The sequence below is a fragment of the Pleurodeles waltl genome, chromosome 7 (assembly GCF_031143425.1).
Source record: "Pleurodeles waltl isolate 20211129_DDA chromosome 7, aPleWal1.hap1.20221129, whole genome shotgun sequence".
Lineage (NCBI taxonomy): Eukaryota > Metazoa > Chordata > Amphibia > Caudata > Salamandridae > Pleurodeles > Pleurodeles waltl.
The window spans coordinates 540,450,749-540,467,896 of record NC_090446.1 but is presented as its reverse complement, the minus strand read 5'-3'; the positions used below and the strand labels follow the sequence as shown (position 1 = coordinate 540,467,896).

General features: G+C 42.2%; 1 protein-coding gene across 4 annotated transcripts in view; it reads left to right on the top strand.

Moving 5' to 3' along the window:
• Nucleotides 1-17,148, top strand: part of LOC138304315 (transmembrane protease serine 9-like) — a 1,357,906-nt gene that overhangs the window by 363,249 nt on the left and 977,509 nt on the right. For all 4 annotated transcript variants that reach the window (XM_069244270.1, XM_069244271.1, XM_069244272.1 and 1 more), the window contains one exon: nt 3,211-3,454. In XM_069244270.1, coding sequence (XP_069100371.1) covers nt 3,211-3,454 — 244 coding nt within the window. The remainder of the gene's footprint in view (nt 1-3,210; nt 3,455-17,148) is intronic.

Below are 17,148 nucleotides of genomic sequence, written 5' to 3'. Positions count from 1 at the left end.
AGGAACAGAAGTACATGGGTATGATGACCAGACTAACCAAGAAGTACAGGCTCCGTAAGATCTAAGGCTAGCAGCAAGACATATGAGGGCAAAGAACAGGAGGACTAGGTCCAGGAGGATCAGGCTGCAGCTACCAAAGATGAGAACCACTTGCACTGATCTAAGGGCCTTAACTGCTGAAGACAAGCACCTGTCGAGCAGGTCTTTCATGCAGTTCAGCACCGCTAGTAGTAGAAGGAGGTATACCGACCCCACTGTCCCATATCACAAAGCTGATTGCGGGTGTGTGAGCTCATTGGCACTGTCCAGCATCACCGACACACAATGCCTATAAAAAGGTAACACAGAACTGAGCTCATATGAACTGAGAGACTGTGCTTTACTCATGCAAAGTTGAAACCCTACTGCCAGATCTCTAGCCTTTGCCAGTATGAGCTCTATAGACATAAAGGGGCATAATTAAGAGCCCCTAGCGCCACCGGAGTGACAAATAGAAGAAGCAAAATGCCATGGATGATTGTTTTTGTGCAGAAAGGTGTCCCTTCCTGCACATAAACAATCATTCCTAAATGACCCTTTGGTACTTCGATGTGTGCTGCATTTTGCAGCAGACGTAGAACTGCCAAATCGCCATTATAGATTGCTTATGTGCAGGAAGGGACAACTTCCTGCACATAAACAATCTATCCCCTCAACCCAGATGCACTTGCACTATGGCGCAAGGATGCCTGTGTGGCTGCAGGCAGCTTAATTCAGGGGAAAACGCAGAGGTGCACAGTATTCCTGTAAATATGGCGCATCCCTGCGTTTCAAGTGTGGCGCAGTGCAGCGCTGCTATTTTTGGCGCAGCACCGCGCTGCGCCACTTTGTCATAAATCTGGGCAAAAGACTATTAAACAGACCTCTAAACTATCCATTGGAGTAATCAGTAGTAATCTGTACCTAGGACTAATCCTATACCTGCATATTTGCATAAGTTGCTATGGACATTAGGGACTTCTTAGTGGGGTAGAGATGGTGTAGAGCTTCACTGGAACTTGTAGGTGAGGTGTCAACCCTGTAACCACCCCTGGAGAATTTTGTCTTGCCTTGAGATTGAAGTACTTTATTTTTATCCAGAGATAAGCACTGGGCTCAACAATATGTTATTGTGTCTGTTGTTTGACTGTTGAGTTGTGAGCTCTTTCCCCCACACTACTTCCCTGAGAAGCATTTGACTGCTCCCCACCGCTACCCTGAGAATCAAATGCAGCAAGGATGTGCTTGGCCCAGTTTACAGAGCCACGGTAGAACAAACCTCCTGATACCAGTGGCAAAGGGGTGCAAATTTCAAGGTTGTGTTTCAGTGCCCCCGTCCGTCCTGTGCCTCCCCACCCCAATGGAGACTGACTGTTTTTTACAGACCTCTGTTGGGCATTCAAACCAATGTAACGTCTATAAATCAGTACAGTATGCAGAAAAGCACATCCAATGCACTTCAACATAAACTAATGTAGTTGCTCTGTTAACCACTAAGGTTGATATAAACCAGTATGTGAAACAAACCAGACAATTAATTTTGGCATTTTGAACCTAATTATTCTTGCTAAGTTAAGATGCTTTATTCCAGCTAGGTCACTACCAGTTTATGAAGATGAAAAGGACTATGGCAGAATTGCTAGAACAGATGACTTTTGATGAATTTTTAAAAATATTATTCAGAGGATAAGCCTTACTGCCTAAATATGAATGTCCGAGGTGACACTGAAATGATTCAGGCGATACTCAACTATCTGTTTCATAGCTGAGAACACCAGTATCTACACTGCTGGGTTATTACAGTTTGCTATTTTATCTTAAAATGTGTACACTTATCAGTGAATTATTAAGAACAAATATTTTTGATAGCACTAGATCCTAGTTTGTATATTTCATGGGTTTTTCTGTCCCTCCAAAGAGTCATTGGGTTACATATTTGTATGCTGTTAATAATTTGTCCCCATTGTACTAAGATTTAGGCCCATATTTATACTTTTTGACGCAAATCAGCACCAGCGCAGGTTTGCGTCAAAAAGTTTACCGCCGGCTAACGCCATTCCAACGCACCAGCCGGATGCCTTATTTATAGAATGACCTTAGCCGGCTCTGCGGCCTGATTAGCATAAAAATAAATGACTCTAACCAGGCAGCGGTGGCGTAGGGAAGAATGGGGGTTGTGCGTCAAAAAATGGTGCAAGTCAGGTTAGAGTGAAAAATATTGGCTCCAACCTTACTTGCGCCGTTTTTTTACACACAACCCCCATGGAAATGACTCATGTCTTAGCAAAGACGGGAGTCATGCCCCCCTGCCCAATGGCCATGCCCAGGGGACTTCTGTCCCCTAGGCATGGCCATGGGGCACAGTGGCATGTAGGGGGGCCCAGCTCAGGCCCCTCTATGCCACTCAAAAAAAAAAAAATATATACTTACCTGCACTTACCTGCACTCACCATGGATGGTTCCCCCCATCCATGGGTGTCCTCCAGGGGTGGGCGAGGGTGGCAGGGGGTGTCCCTGGGGGCAGGGAAGGGCACCTGTGGACTGCTTCCATGGTCTCCCACCATGGATATGAGCCCACAGGTCCCTTAACGCCTGCCCTGAGCCAGGCGTTAAAAAACAGTGCAAATCCGGCTGGGCACCATTTTTTAAGGCCCGCCGCCTCCTGTGCATCAAAATGACGCGGGAGGATAAATGAGGCTCACATGCCTTAAAGTTTTTTGCACGGGAGCGCCTACCTTGCATCTCATTAGCGCAAGGTAGGTTTTCACATCCAAAAAATGGCGCACACTCCATAACTTTGACACTGGACTGGTCAAGCGTCAAAGTATAAATATGGAGTTAAGTTTGCACCGGATTTGCATAAATAATTTTGACGCAAATCCGGCGCAAACAGAGTATAAATATGCGCCTAAATGTCCCTCACATCAGAGCATTCTAGCCCATTATTTGGGCTACCAAAGTGGAGATTCCCAACCTCAAAAAAATATTTGAAAGTGCTTCAGTCTCTAATATTTGCCGAGCCTAGGGGACTAGTGTCACATAAAAGTACCCTGCTTTTGACAATTGCACTATACATTCTCCATCACGTTCCTGCAAAATATTCCTTATGTACCAAGTATCGTCATAAACTGTGCACATTGACGTTACAATACTGCTCAGCCCACCTGCTTAACCCATCTATTGTATCCATAGGGGGATCCTGGGGCCCCGCTGGTCTGTAATGAGAATGGAACTTGGTTTCTGGCAGGACTCGGAAGCACATTCATTGAAGACTGCGGCATTCCCAATGCTCCACCACTGTTCACTGCAGCATCCGCCTACAGCAACTGGATACAGAGGAAGATATCACACGCTTCTTTTGCCAACCAAACAATCCAAGTTTCCAGCAGCAATGATGATGGGAACTGTACAAACATTACTGTTTCCCAGCTGGCAGGTAAGTCTGAAGGAATACATTTTGCTGATATCCATGTTATCATCGACCCAACCTGTATTTAAAGTTTCACTCAATAATCAAGTTACAGAGAGCTGTAAGACGGAGTTCTTTGACCCGGCTTACTTAGAAAGATTCACCCGCAGACTGTCTTGAAATGACACCTGTGACCGTCAAGATTTGCTGAGGGCCGATAGAGATTTGGGACTTCATAGGCCATAAGCCACAAACACAAATTTAGGCTATTGGTACCACTCGGGAGGATGGTTTCTAACATGATTTTTTTGCAAGGCATGGATGCCTAGAGATGGAAAACGTGATAGCAAGTCATTCCTCTTTGCCTTTTGTCTGGTATATTTGGATTAGCAACCATAGCCTAAAAAAATAATGATTTTCATATTTTTGATAAATAGCAGACAAATTCATCATAATATGTGGAAAATTATAATATAATTTAATATAATATAAACTAAAAATAATTATGATTATTAATTGTATTAACAATATAGTCATTAAAATAATAACAATAAAACTAAATTGTATTTCTCATATACTGATATAGATTATATGCATACTTTTCACTTTTAGTTTCAAATAATAACAGTTTTCACATCTTACATAGGCGCAATGTATGTCATGAGTGAACATAAACACAATTTTATCATTCACATTTGTTGTCATCATCTTTTTCTTCTGAATAGGTGTCATCATTCTCTGCGTCTGTTTGATTTTCACAGGCAGAAAGTTTGCACGTTAGTGACTTGAGGTAATTTAGACAGCAGACACATGTTGGCAGTTTGCAATTTCTAGTGCAGTTGCAAGCTAGTAGATCTAACCAAGCCTGAGGTGCTGGCTGCCCCTCCATCCAGTCAACTATATGCTGCTCTGCTCCCTCTTGATTTCTAACTTCCACCCCCTCCCAATTGGACTAGCTGTCTGTAGATCATTCAGAAGACATCTCTTGCTTATAGCAGCTTGATAATTTGCACGTTTGACATGTTTCTTCAGACAGTCCCTACAAGGTGAAAGCTGATGACTGCTTATCTCACCCTTCTTTGCGCAGTATGGATGCTATCTCAAGTCATTCACATGACCAACCGAAGATTTTGGTGCATACAGCAAGCACAAGAATTGCTCCATTTTGTCCATTAGTTTTTAAGAGAGATCCCATTAGTATCAGAGATGTGAAAATGTTTCCTGTGTATGTCTGTTGGTAGACAGGATTTTGAATGCACTTACTTTTCCTTTTCCCGCAAATGTGCTTACTGTGTCACATTCTGGTAAATGTTTGGAGACCTGCTCGACAAAGATTTTCACCAAGAGTTGAAGCTATTTTCCCAATGTCAAGGACTTGCATGCATATTTTAGTACCACATTTCAGAAACAATTTAGCCATGATTCTGTCATGGAATCCCAAACATATAATAAACACATCGGTGTCATCTGAGCTTATCATTACTGCCTCATAACCCTCATTAGCAGCGTGTGCAGCATGCAGCAACAGACAACCATCTGCTTCTTTGTGTGTACTGTTGAGATCAGGCACTTCATGGCTCCCTTCAGATGTGATTTTGTAGCATATATCTTCACATTCTCAAATTTTACAAAATAATCTGGTTTCCTCCATTTGTTAACAAGAATTGCAATAAGATTTGTTTTATGGCTTATGTGGCATGGGAATTTCCTCCACTGCCTGACGATCTGGGAAGGTGAGATGCTCTGTAACTGGTGCTCGAGTTCTTCCTATCTGATTGTCTTTTTGCTGTTCTTAATAGACGTCTCATTACAGGTATCAAACACAACATTGATTCTTTGATTCCTATCTCATTCCCACAAAGCCATTGACAAGACAGACATAGCCACCTCACCAAAGTTTGATTCCTCTCCTCTTACTTTCTGAACAAGAACCATACCATCAATCAGTGTGGCTGAATTTCCAGGTATTTCCTCAGCAGGGATAACATTTTTCTGCACGTATGTTGCTAAAACAGCTTTGTTTGTCTTTCGCAACAGACCTTCTGAAGTTGCTAAAACCCATGGTAAAGGTACTAAGGGATTAGAGAGTACATCTGCCATTTGATGGTTCCAATTCTGTGCTGTCTCTATGATTCAACCAAATAGTGCTTTGTCTGCCTTTATGATGATTGTTCTGCCATTGCTGTTCATTGCCTTCTTCTTGAACATGTTAGTGAAGGTTTTTTGTTTGCTCATTTTCCTTGGTTCATGAAACTTCCTAATAGGTGGATTATTCTCAAGTTGCTCAAGTTTGAAGTCTGTATAGCACTGTTCACTTATGTCATGAGCCTTCATTATGTTAGATACTATGGGGGTCATTATGACTTGGCAGTCTCCTGACCACCATTGCAAAAGTTGCAGTTGCACCGCCAACAGGTTAGCGGTGAAGACTGCCACATTATGAGTGTGGGGGGTTGGCCTCTTCAAACCCACCACATCTCCACTCATGCAGCCATGGCACTCCAAGCCACTGGGTGGGAGATGTGCATCTCCGACTCAGGGGTCCACAGAAGACCACCGGCGGTATTAGGAGTCGCCTTTCCACCAGGGTTTCTGCAGCGGTAGCACCGCCACAGAAAAAACCCTGGCGGAAAGGCAACCGGTGACAGGGAATTTCTTCCCTGTCACAGGTAGACAACTCCCCCCCCACCCCCCCAGCAAGCACCAAACTTCCCCACACCCCCTCCAGACACAGCGTCCCCCCTCCCGACACAACACCCCCCTCCAGACACAGTGCCCCACCCCCTCCAGACAAAGTACTCCCCACCCCCTCCCCCTCCAGACACAGCACCTAACACCCCCCTCCCCGCATACATGCACACACACACAGACACCCACACGCACCACGCATACACTCATTCACCTACACTCACATGCATCGATACTCGCATTCACCTCATCACTCTTACACGCATTCAACCACGCATACTCACACCCACCCAAACATGCATACTCATACCAATCCAAACATGCATACTCACACGCAGACAGACATGCGTTCACCACTATACTCAAAGTCGCATACACACTTGCATATACCCTTACAGGCATACACGCACTCACTTCTACATTTAGACATGCATACAACCACGCATACACACATTCATGCACATACGCAGACAACACACACTCACGCACGCACAACATCCCCCACCCTCCCACTCCCCTCCCCTGTTGGACGATCAACTTACCTGGTCCAGGGAGGAGGTCGTCCGGCAGGGAACAGGAACAGGCACTTCCACCTCTGGCAGCAAGACACCGCCAGGCCGTATTATTGCACATAAAATGGTGGGCGGTGTCCTTCTGGCAGGGCGGGGCCGGTGCCTCCACCTGCCAGCACGACTACTTCTGGATTTCCGCCAAAAGTGTGGCGGAAATTCAGCAGTACCCGTAACATGGTGGGCAGAAGACCACCAGCACTGGTGGTCTTCTGGCACCTGCGGCTTTGGTGGTCTTCAAGGAAGACCGCCAAAGTCAAAATGACCACCTATGTCTTGAGATGCCTTTTTTGACGTGGAGAGACTAATGAGATGATGTGACCCAACAAATGGTTTTATCCAGCTTTGAACCAGACTAACAGCTCTTGTAACAGTATCTTCGTCTTTTTCAATTTGTGACTTATGTAGGTCTGCATGAGTAAGATCTAATCTGTTGTTACAAACCATTTCTCTTATTTGACTCAAAAAGGCACTTCTGTTTTCAGTCGTCATATAATATTTTTTCACAGCACCTGCCTTAAGGTTTAACCTTGTCGTGCCACCCAGAAACTGCGTGTCTTTGTTGACTGTTACCTCTATCGCTTGATCAACCGAATTCGTTCAAACGGATTAACCTCTGACAGTTGAACTGAAAAGCATCCGTTGATGAAGTTGTGGTGCTGGATGTTTAACTGCAAGTGATGTCATTTTGGCATAGTGTACAGGTAGATATAAATCGTAGTCATCCTGTCAAACGCAAAACACCATGGGATCATAGAGCGTATGGAGGTAATATGTAAATGCCAATTTCCTTCTCAAGCAGCATGCAGCAGAGCCAGCAAGACATTTTCAACAATATCCACATACAGCATCCAAAATGCAGAGAGATATCCATTGTCATGATGAAGATGTTACAGGAATGCATCCCAGAGCTGTTTTACTTCGGCATAGGCAGCATTCTGCAAGAGGTCATCTAATCTCTGTTGGCATAGGTCTTTTGCAAAGTCATTAACATCCTCAATGAAGGAGTAGACTACCTGAATGTTCTCTTCGTACTTCTTCCCCACCCAGGGGAGAAATTCCAACCAAGTCAGTCTTAACTTAGCTTCATACACACACTTGTGTACTCAGACTGCACAATTGTACATATGACCGTCTAGTACTGATGATATTGATCCTTCTGCTATCATGTCTGCTTCAATGCAAAGGTCACGAAGGCCAACTTCTTGAAAGTGTTTTCCAAGAATGGACAAGACATTGCAAATGATGTGAAAGATGCCCATTCGAAGAATGATTCTGTTGTACGTTGCTTTGCGCTTCTACACGATCTCTGTTGCTTTTGCGTACAGAGCTTGATCCGTGGCCACTACCATTTTTGCCAAATGCAGTGATTCCCTTAGCACGGACTGTTTCAAGGTTTCAGAAACAGTTGTCAGCTCAGTTGTAGGGGCATTAATTGTGGACAAGTAGCCAATGGAATCCTGTGATAAACTAAATAGGTCTCTAGTACTGATGTTGAATCCTGTCCAACTTGGTATTATCTGTGCAAGGCTCACTTTTTGTCTTGTAACAACCCTGATTATGTTCATATTTTGTGCAAGCTTCAATTGGGCAACACATTCCTGCTTGACTTCGGTACTTGTCATCAATGGCAGAGTCCAAACTCATTCACCAGAAAGATACATGACCAACTCTTCAGTATTTGTGGTGGTCCGTGTTCTTTGCTTTTGTTTCTCAATGCTCGAGAGAGGAGCTTTAAAAGGTTGTGGTCCAAACAACTTGAGCTGCACAGCTATACCGTTGACTCGATGAGTGATGAGTTGTTCCCTACACCATTAAGAGTCTCTTCCAGTCTATAAATGTTATCCAATGCAAACTTAGTGAAGACATGAGGCTGAAAGAACAGTTTACTCATTTAAATTATCAGCAAGTTTCAGAAGACACAAAGCGGTATCATTTTCTTCCAGTTGTGAGTATGAAATCCCATGACCAGGTCTGTTTAGAGTGTGAATGATTTCAACATTGCATGTCAGAGTTTTTACGACATATGGGAGCAACAATTGCTCAGGGCATTTCTGCTGGCCATTTGTGACTGCATATATAATGTCCTGACTGAATGATTGCATAAGTATGGTGACCCTTTTGAACGGCTTTGTGTTTTCTGGATTTCCAGTCAGAAGTCATAACAGGAACCGTTTACGGTAAGCAGGCACTGCAAATTCATCTTTAGCAATGTTTGATGAATGATATGGCCATGGTGTTGATGTCAAATTTGTTTTAATTGTTGTTCTTATGTGCAATGATGTTTGATCAATGATCTTCATGTCTGTTACCTTAACCTTTAAAACTGATCATTCTATTTTCAAACTCTGGTTTTCTCTTACAACGTCCTGTAGTGTGACACTATCAGGTTGGGCCAATCATTTTCCTTGGTTGTCTGGGAATATGTGGAGGCTGTCCAGTTTTCTTCTAATATGCTTCTTGATTGATTCGTCTGTTCCCTGTATTCCTCTGTGTGTCATGAGTGTTTCAAGCCTTTCAGTGAGAGTAGTCACCTGTATTACCTTTGTGTTAGGAATAATGACAGTTCTAATGTTTTGAAATAGTTCATTATATGCTTCATCTCTCATATTTTTATAGTGATTATCGGTTTGAATGCTAGATGCATGATCGTCCTACTTTGCTTTAACCCTTGTATAGTTCCTATAACAAGATGCATAATAATGGGCTTCTGCAGCCACTATGCCCCTACTACAAACTGCTAAGGTCTTTGAGTCACAATTAATGGTTGCATTCTCTTGAAGCCTTTCGTCAGCTCTAAGCTTTAATGATGTTCTTCGGTTTAAGAGTGTACTCGTGCACTCACTCGTTCCAGCATCATCACTGACACTTGCTTCAGCTTTTCACTTAATAGTCGGTAAATCTCTCATCATTGTAAACAGGCTCCTGCACTTCCTGTGGTAAAATATTGGAGGAACCATGTTGCTTTCCACATTTATCGCAATGTCAAACAGTGGAATGTAATTCCTTACTTGAGCTGCCTTTAACAAAGTTTTCCATGATGAGTAGTTCTGCAGGTTTGTCAGCGTAACTCCATGTTAGACATTTGACCATAAATGAATTATACACTGGGGGTCAGAGGGACAGGATATTCTTGTTCCAGTCTGCTTCATGATGCTGCACGGTCATTCACCACCAGCTCTGGAAAAACAAAAATAATTAAAAAAATTATAGATTTTACTAATACAATCATAATTATTATTATAATTATTATCAATTTATATAATCACATTTACTGAAACTGTAATGTTTAATAATAAAATTCACAGTAATAAAAATTATAAAAACATTTCCTTTTACATCAAGGTATCTTGGGAGTGGAGTATTAACTCACAAACGACAAAGAATTATGACTTGCTCTCACATATTTTCAACCTCTAGGCATCCATACCATGCCAATAAATCATATTAGAACCCATCTCTCAAAGTAGTACAGATAACATTGTTGGTTCAAGGCCTAACAGTGCAGGGTTGAAAACCCTGTGGGTTGGCAATGTATTGGCTGGCCTAGGGGAGGTCACCAAGGCTGCTGCAATTTCACTCAGAGTTGCCATGACCCCCCCTCCACACTCAGATACACCCCCACTTAAGAAAAGAAGATGCAATAAGCAGCTGCCATTAAAGCCGCCAGTAAGGATGGAGCTTTGTCACCAGCACCTGAGTTCTGGCGGGAAAAGTGACTCTCCTTCAAATAATAGATCTGATGGCAGAATACTTGATCAACTTGGCGCTCTGGTAAAATCATATAATGATGATTTATTCCTCAAACTAGAGGCACTAGTGTATGCTTTAAAAGAAGATCTGATGAAAAAATATGAACAGGCACTGGAAAAGATCGCAGACTCTTATAGCCAAACACCACATATCTCCTAGAAGGAATCCTAAATGGGGAATAACTATCCAGTCCCAGCTCCCTCCTTATTTATTGTATCCGGGGCTCTACCTCCATGATCCATCCATGATCCAGAGCAGTGTAAAGAGACAATCACTAACTGTCCTGTTTCTGAAGCCCCTAATAACAACCACAAAGGGCCTCAGCCGAAATCAGATCCACCTAGAAGTTTAGAAATGCCTTGTGAAAGGACATTGGTGAATTATCCACCAGAGTCACATTTGCACCTCCCGCCTGATTCAGCACCCTACGTATTTATCCTGGGCTGTGTTCCTATCTTGCAGAGGGTGAAGAAAGAAACAGAAGAGGATTTGAGACAAAACGTCTTTCACTGGTTAAACGCTAATGTAGGACTGATGGTGGGTTTTTCTCAGGAGATTCTAATGGTGAGAAGTGTTTGGTGTTGGCTTTCACCCTAGTTCCTCTAAAAGCGACCATGTGGTTGTCAATTTTAGATCACCCAGGATGGTGAGGAACCTTTTATTTGAATTAAGCTATCTGGTTGACTTCCCTTGTGGAGTGAGAGTGCTACCACTGGGTTATTTTTATACTCCCTTGATGGTTATGTATGAAAGAGCCTCTGCCAACTATAAGGCTCCTGCTAACCTGGTGGCTTGCTCACTCCCTCCTTGGCTTCCACTTAAAAATAACTTTTCTGCTTTAAATAACTTGGAAGAGATCGACTGACTCTCATCAGTTCAAGTGCAACCAGCTCTTCCTTTAAACTATATTGCATAGAATTCAGACATCACTCTGGAAGGAGCCCAGATTCTTACAGAGTTCCCAGAGAGTCCAAAAATCCCAGACTCATGTGGGTGTGCTGCCCTATCGACATGTACCATAATACACCTTTCACTGTGTTGTCCAGGAATATTGCAGGAATACGTACAAAATTTGAGAATGAGGACTGTAGTGCTTTCCTCTTATCTAGTTTCTAAAGTACTAACATAACACAACAGAAATGCACTTCTGAGGTCAAAGAAGACTTTTATTGTTGTTAATTCTTCCCCAACCACAATATTTATGAATGACGAATTAGTAGCTTTCAAGCCCGCGTTAATCAAACAAAATATATCAGTTTGCAATATACACAGCAGGTTATATTTATAAGATATTGAATGCAAAGCAAAACAAATACTTCACCGTGTGGGAAACTATTTACAGCTTCATCTTTCTAAGGTCTGCAAGCTGATGACCCCCTGTCAGCCGCGAGAAAGAGATTCATCTACCCACACGGGATTGCTGGCAGCTGGCGCCAAGCTCCAGCACGAGGTCCGGCAGATTCGAATCTGAATCTCTGCAGCCTGTGTCATTCGTTACAAAGGTGTGCCCCCTCCTCTCAGACCTGGAAAACTGAGCAAGCCTTTTGGAGACTGGCCAGGTCTCCAAGACTACTCCTGTTCCCAAGCTCAAGCGGAGAGAAAAACACCCATGTACTCTCTCTTATCAGGTCTAGTCTACTGTGAGAACAAAACATCTTGGTTCATCTTGTGCAAAAACACAGCTTGGAAAAATACAGCTTGGATTCTCAACTGCAATGTCTAACTCCACGTTAAAGGCAATAGGCAGCTAACCTAGATATCAAATGCAATGTCTAGTGTCATGTCAAAGCCAATAAGCATCTAAGCTGAATACAAAATGTAATGTCTTATATCATGTCAAAGCCCATAGGCAGCTGAGCTGAATACAAAATGCAATGTATAATATCATGTCAAAGCCAATAGGCAGCTGAGCTGAATATAAAATGTAATATATGATATCATGTCAAAGCCAATAGGCAGCGGAGCTGAATACAAAATGTAATATATGATATCATGTCAAAGCCAATAGGCAGCGGAGCTGAATACAAAATGTAATATATGATATCATGTCAAAGCCAATAGGCAGAATATCTAATAGCATGTCAAAGTCAATAGGCAGCTAAACTGAATACATCATGTCAAAGCCAATAGGAATGCAATGTCAAAGCCAATAGGCGGCTAGACTGGATACAGCATGTCAAAGCCAATAGGCAGAATACAGAATGTAATGACTAATGCAATGTCAAAGCCCATAGGCGGCTAAACTGAATTCAGAAAGCAATGGCTAATGCCATGTCAAAGCCCATAGGCGGCTAAACTGAACAAAACATACCATGTGCTACTGGTGAACATTGAGCAACTAATATGCGCAGTGGTGAAACACAAAGTCATTGGTCAAAACAAACTCCATCAAATGGCAGTACATTCCGCCCTTTGACCAATGAATTTTTGTTTCACATATCTCCTGTTTCAAACAAAAACAAAAAAAAACATCAGCACAAAAAAAAACATTATCAGCAAGTCAGATTTGAATGATCAAAGCAATCCCTGTAAAGCAATAGAAGTGGATTAACACATTGATTTCATAACCTTTCACATCAGATACATCTATACAGAAAAGACTGAGCAATTTGTACTCTGAATGAGTCTCTAATTCAACAGTGTTAGCAATTTGATGTGGCATGAGTTCTACTCATGTAAAGGTGCACGGTCCACTTGAAAGGTTTTCTGGAAGGTAAGCAAAAGTCAGAGTTCCATACGAGAAGGGGAAAAAAAAAACAGCTTAGTTCCAGTGGAAGAATGCAATCAAACAAGTTGAACTTGAACTGAAGGCGCAGTTTGCGCAAAATGGATCCATGGTGCTGGCACTTTACTCAGCCAGGTTCAGGTTGGGGATTCGGTCCCTTCCCCGACCCCACACGCACACACTGGAAAGGGGACCACACAGCACACTCAGGGACAGTGGCGAAACGTGGTAGGATCTGCAAAAGAAACAAGTATGACTTTTCTTGCAAATAACATTTTTCATTTAAACTGCACCCTTCCTCTTTCTTTCCCTGTTTTATAATCAGCAGGATGTTTTTGGGGCCCTTTGTTATATTTTCTGCAGGTTCTGGAGGATCACTTGGGGCTTCAGCCCACACATCAGCACTGAGGTTTTTATCTGCTGCGCCACAGCTTCCCTTTTCTTGCACTGTCAGAAGGGCTGGGGCAGACTCCTTCTTTAACAAACCTCCATTCACTGCACTTTTGCCAATTTGGGCCATTCTGTCTCCAATTTGTATGAATGAATCAGATTCTTTTCTAGGTATCAGCATAATTTCGATTTTTCCTTGGCAATTTGCAACAATCACTCTCCCTAAAACCTGCTCAATTTGCCATTTCTGTCCTGGTAACTTTCCTCTCCCCAACTGCTCTGTGACTGCTTGCATGACAGATTGCTTTTGTGCGTGCTGCACAGTTTTTATCAAATCTAGGGAAATGTGCATCTCTCTCATCTCTGCCCACCTGTAAGTGGCTTTTTCTCTCAGCTGTTCACATTTCTGAGGCACCCACTTAGCCATCCCCACTAAGGCAGAATTCTGGGTGTACACTTCTCTCTCTGAATTTTTCTCATTAACATCTGCAAGGTAATTGAACCAGTTAGGTGCTAAAACATTAGCAATGAACCAAAAATCAGCATAAAAATGACACATCTCACGTAGCTCTTGCTTTAAAATCTGACACACATTATACAACTCTGTTCCTTCTACTGTGCCAGAAAACAACATTTCAGTCAATGAATCATTAGTAAAACAAACATGCTTTTTATCTTCAGTGGACACAAATTCAAATGGTGCACTCAACTTCATTGGTAACTCTTTTATCTGTGGTACTCTAGCCCTGTCTTGCAAGTACCAGATCCATTGTATGATTCTAGCTAGGGGCACTATTTTCTTCCCTTGTTCTTGAATTACATGTACATAAGTATTTCCTTCTTGCACTGCGCAAAAACCTAAAGTCTGCATTATTTCATTTGCCAAATCACAAGCGCGCAGCTGCATATAATTTTTCACAGTGACCATATACAAAAGTGTTAGGATTTCACTCAAATGAGAGCTATTCTTTTTCCAAAAATCAAACAAGCTAATGAAACTCGGTGTCTCTTTCTCTAAAATCTTTCGTTTTACTTGTGCATTTTGCAACGGTAACTCGTAAATCACATTCTGGTCTCTCTCGTCCGTGTTATCAGTTAAGGAATGCATTTTGTCTGCCAAAAACCCTGGCTCACACGAAAACTCAGTGCAGCTCGGAGCTGTCTTAACCCCCTCATTACTGGAATGGGACAAGAAAGATTCTTCTAAAACAGCCTTTTTATAACTTTCAGTCGGGCTAATTTGCTCACGTAAATTCCTATTTTCATGTTCCAACTTCCTACATTTCTCCTGCATTTCTCTGTAAGCAGATAAAGGTATCCAGACCTTTCTGTCATCATTACTTCCAAAAGACACTTTTTCTACATATGTACAACAGAAATTATTTCTCAAAACACTATCAGGCATTTTAGCTACACATGCATTTTCAAACATGGTCTTCTCAGACATGGTCTGCCGTGCTTCTGTGATTCTCCAAACAGAAAACAACTCACAGTTTTTCTTAGCACCATCGGGCAGTTTAACAACACATGCATTCTCAAACATGGTCTGCCGTGCTACTGTGATTCTCTAAACAAAAAAAACAATTTCTGTAATTCTCCAAACAACAGAAACAATTACACTTTTAAAGTGTGCACATAGAAATCTACCAACTCGTCAACACCCTCTTAATCACCTCTTAATGACCGACCCCACTTCTGGTACCAATTGTAGTGCTTTCCTCTTATCTAGTTTCTAAAGCACTAACATAACACAACAGAAATGCACTTCTGAGGTCAAAGAAGACTTTTATTGTTGTTAATTCTTCCCCAACCACAATATTTATGAATGACGAATTAGTAGCTTTCAAGCCCGCGTTAATCAAACAAAATATATCAGTTTGCAATATACACAGCAGGTTATATTTATAAGATATTGAATGCAAAGCAAAACAAATACTTCACCGTGTGGAAAACTATTTACAGCTTCATCTTTCTAAGGTCTGCAAGCTGATGACCCCCTGTCAGCCGCGAGAAAGAGATTCATCTACCCACACGGGATTGCTGGCAGCTGGCGCCAAGCTCCAGCACGAGGTCCGGCAGATTCGAATCTGAATCTCTGCAGCCTGTGTCATTCGTTACAAAGGTGTGCCCCCTCCTCTCAGACCTGGAAAACTGAGCAAGCCTTTTGGAGACTGGCCAGGTCTCCAAGACTACTCCTGTTCCCAAGCTCAAGCGGAGAGAAAAACACCCATGTACTCTCTCTTATCAGGTCTAGTCTACTGTGAGAACAAAACATCTTGGTTCATCTTGTGCAAAAACACAGCTTGGAAAAATACAGCTTGGATTCTCAACTGCAATGTCTAACTCCACGTTAAAGGCAATAGGCAGCTAACCTAGATATCAAATGCAATGTCTAGTGTCATGTCAAAGCCAATAAGCATCTAAGCTGAATACAAAATGCAATGTCTTATATCATGTCAAAGCCCATAGGCAGCTGAGCTGAATACAAAATGCAATGTATAATATCATGTCAAAGCCAATAGGCAGCGGAGCTGAATACAAAATGTAATATATGATATCATGTCAAAGCCAATAGGCAGCGGAGCTGAATACAAAATGTAATATATGATATCATGTCAAAGCCAATAGGCAGAATATCTAATAGCATGTCAAAGTCAATAGGCAGCTAAACTGAATACATCATGTCAAAGCCAATAGGAATGCAATGTCAAAGCCAATAGGCGGCTAGACTGGATACAGCATGTCAAAGCCAATAGGCAGAATACAGAATGTAATGACTAATGCAATGTCAAAGCCCATAGGCGGCTAAACTGAATACAGAAAGCAATGGCTAATGCCATGTCAAAGCCCATAAGCGGCTAAACTGAACAAAACATACCATGTGCTACTGGTGAACATTGAGCAACTAATATGCGCAGTGGTGAAACACAAAGTCATTGGTCAAAACAAACTCCATCAAATGGCAGTACATTCCGCCCTTTGACCAATGAATTTTTGTTTCACATATCTCCTGTTTCAAACAAAAACAAAAAAAAACATCAGCACAAAAAAAAACATTATCAGCAAGTCAGATTTGAATGATCAAAGCAATCCCTGTAAAGCAATAGAAGTGGATTAACACATTGATTTCATAACCTTTCACATCAGATACATCTATACAGAAAAGACTGAGCAATTTGTACTCTGAATGAGTCTCTAATTCAACAGTGTTAGCAATTTGATGTGGCATGAGTTCTACTCATGTAAAGGTGCACGGTCCACTTGAAAGGTTTTCTGGAAGGTAAGCAAAAGTCAGAGTTCCATACGAGAAGGGGAAAAAAAAAAAACAGCTTAGTTCCAGTGGAAGAATGCAATCAAACAAATTGAACTTGAACTGAAGGCGCAGTTTGCGCAAAATGGATCCATGGTGCTGGCACTTTACTCAGCCAGGTTCAGGTTGGGGATTCGGTCCCTTCCCCGACCCCACACGCACACACTGGAAAGGGGACCACACAGCACACTCAGGGACAGTGGCGAAACGTGGTAGGATCTGCAAAAGAAACAAGTATGACTTTTCTTGCAAATAACATTTTTCATTTAAATTGCACCCTTCCTCT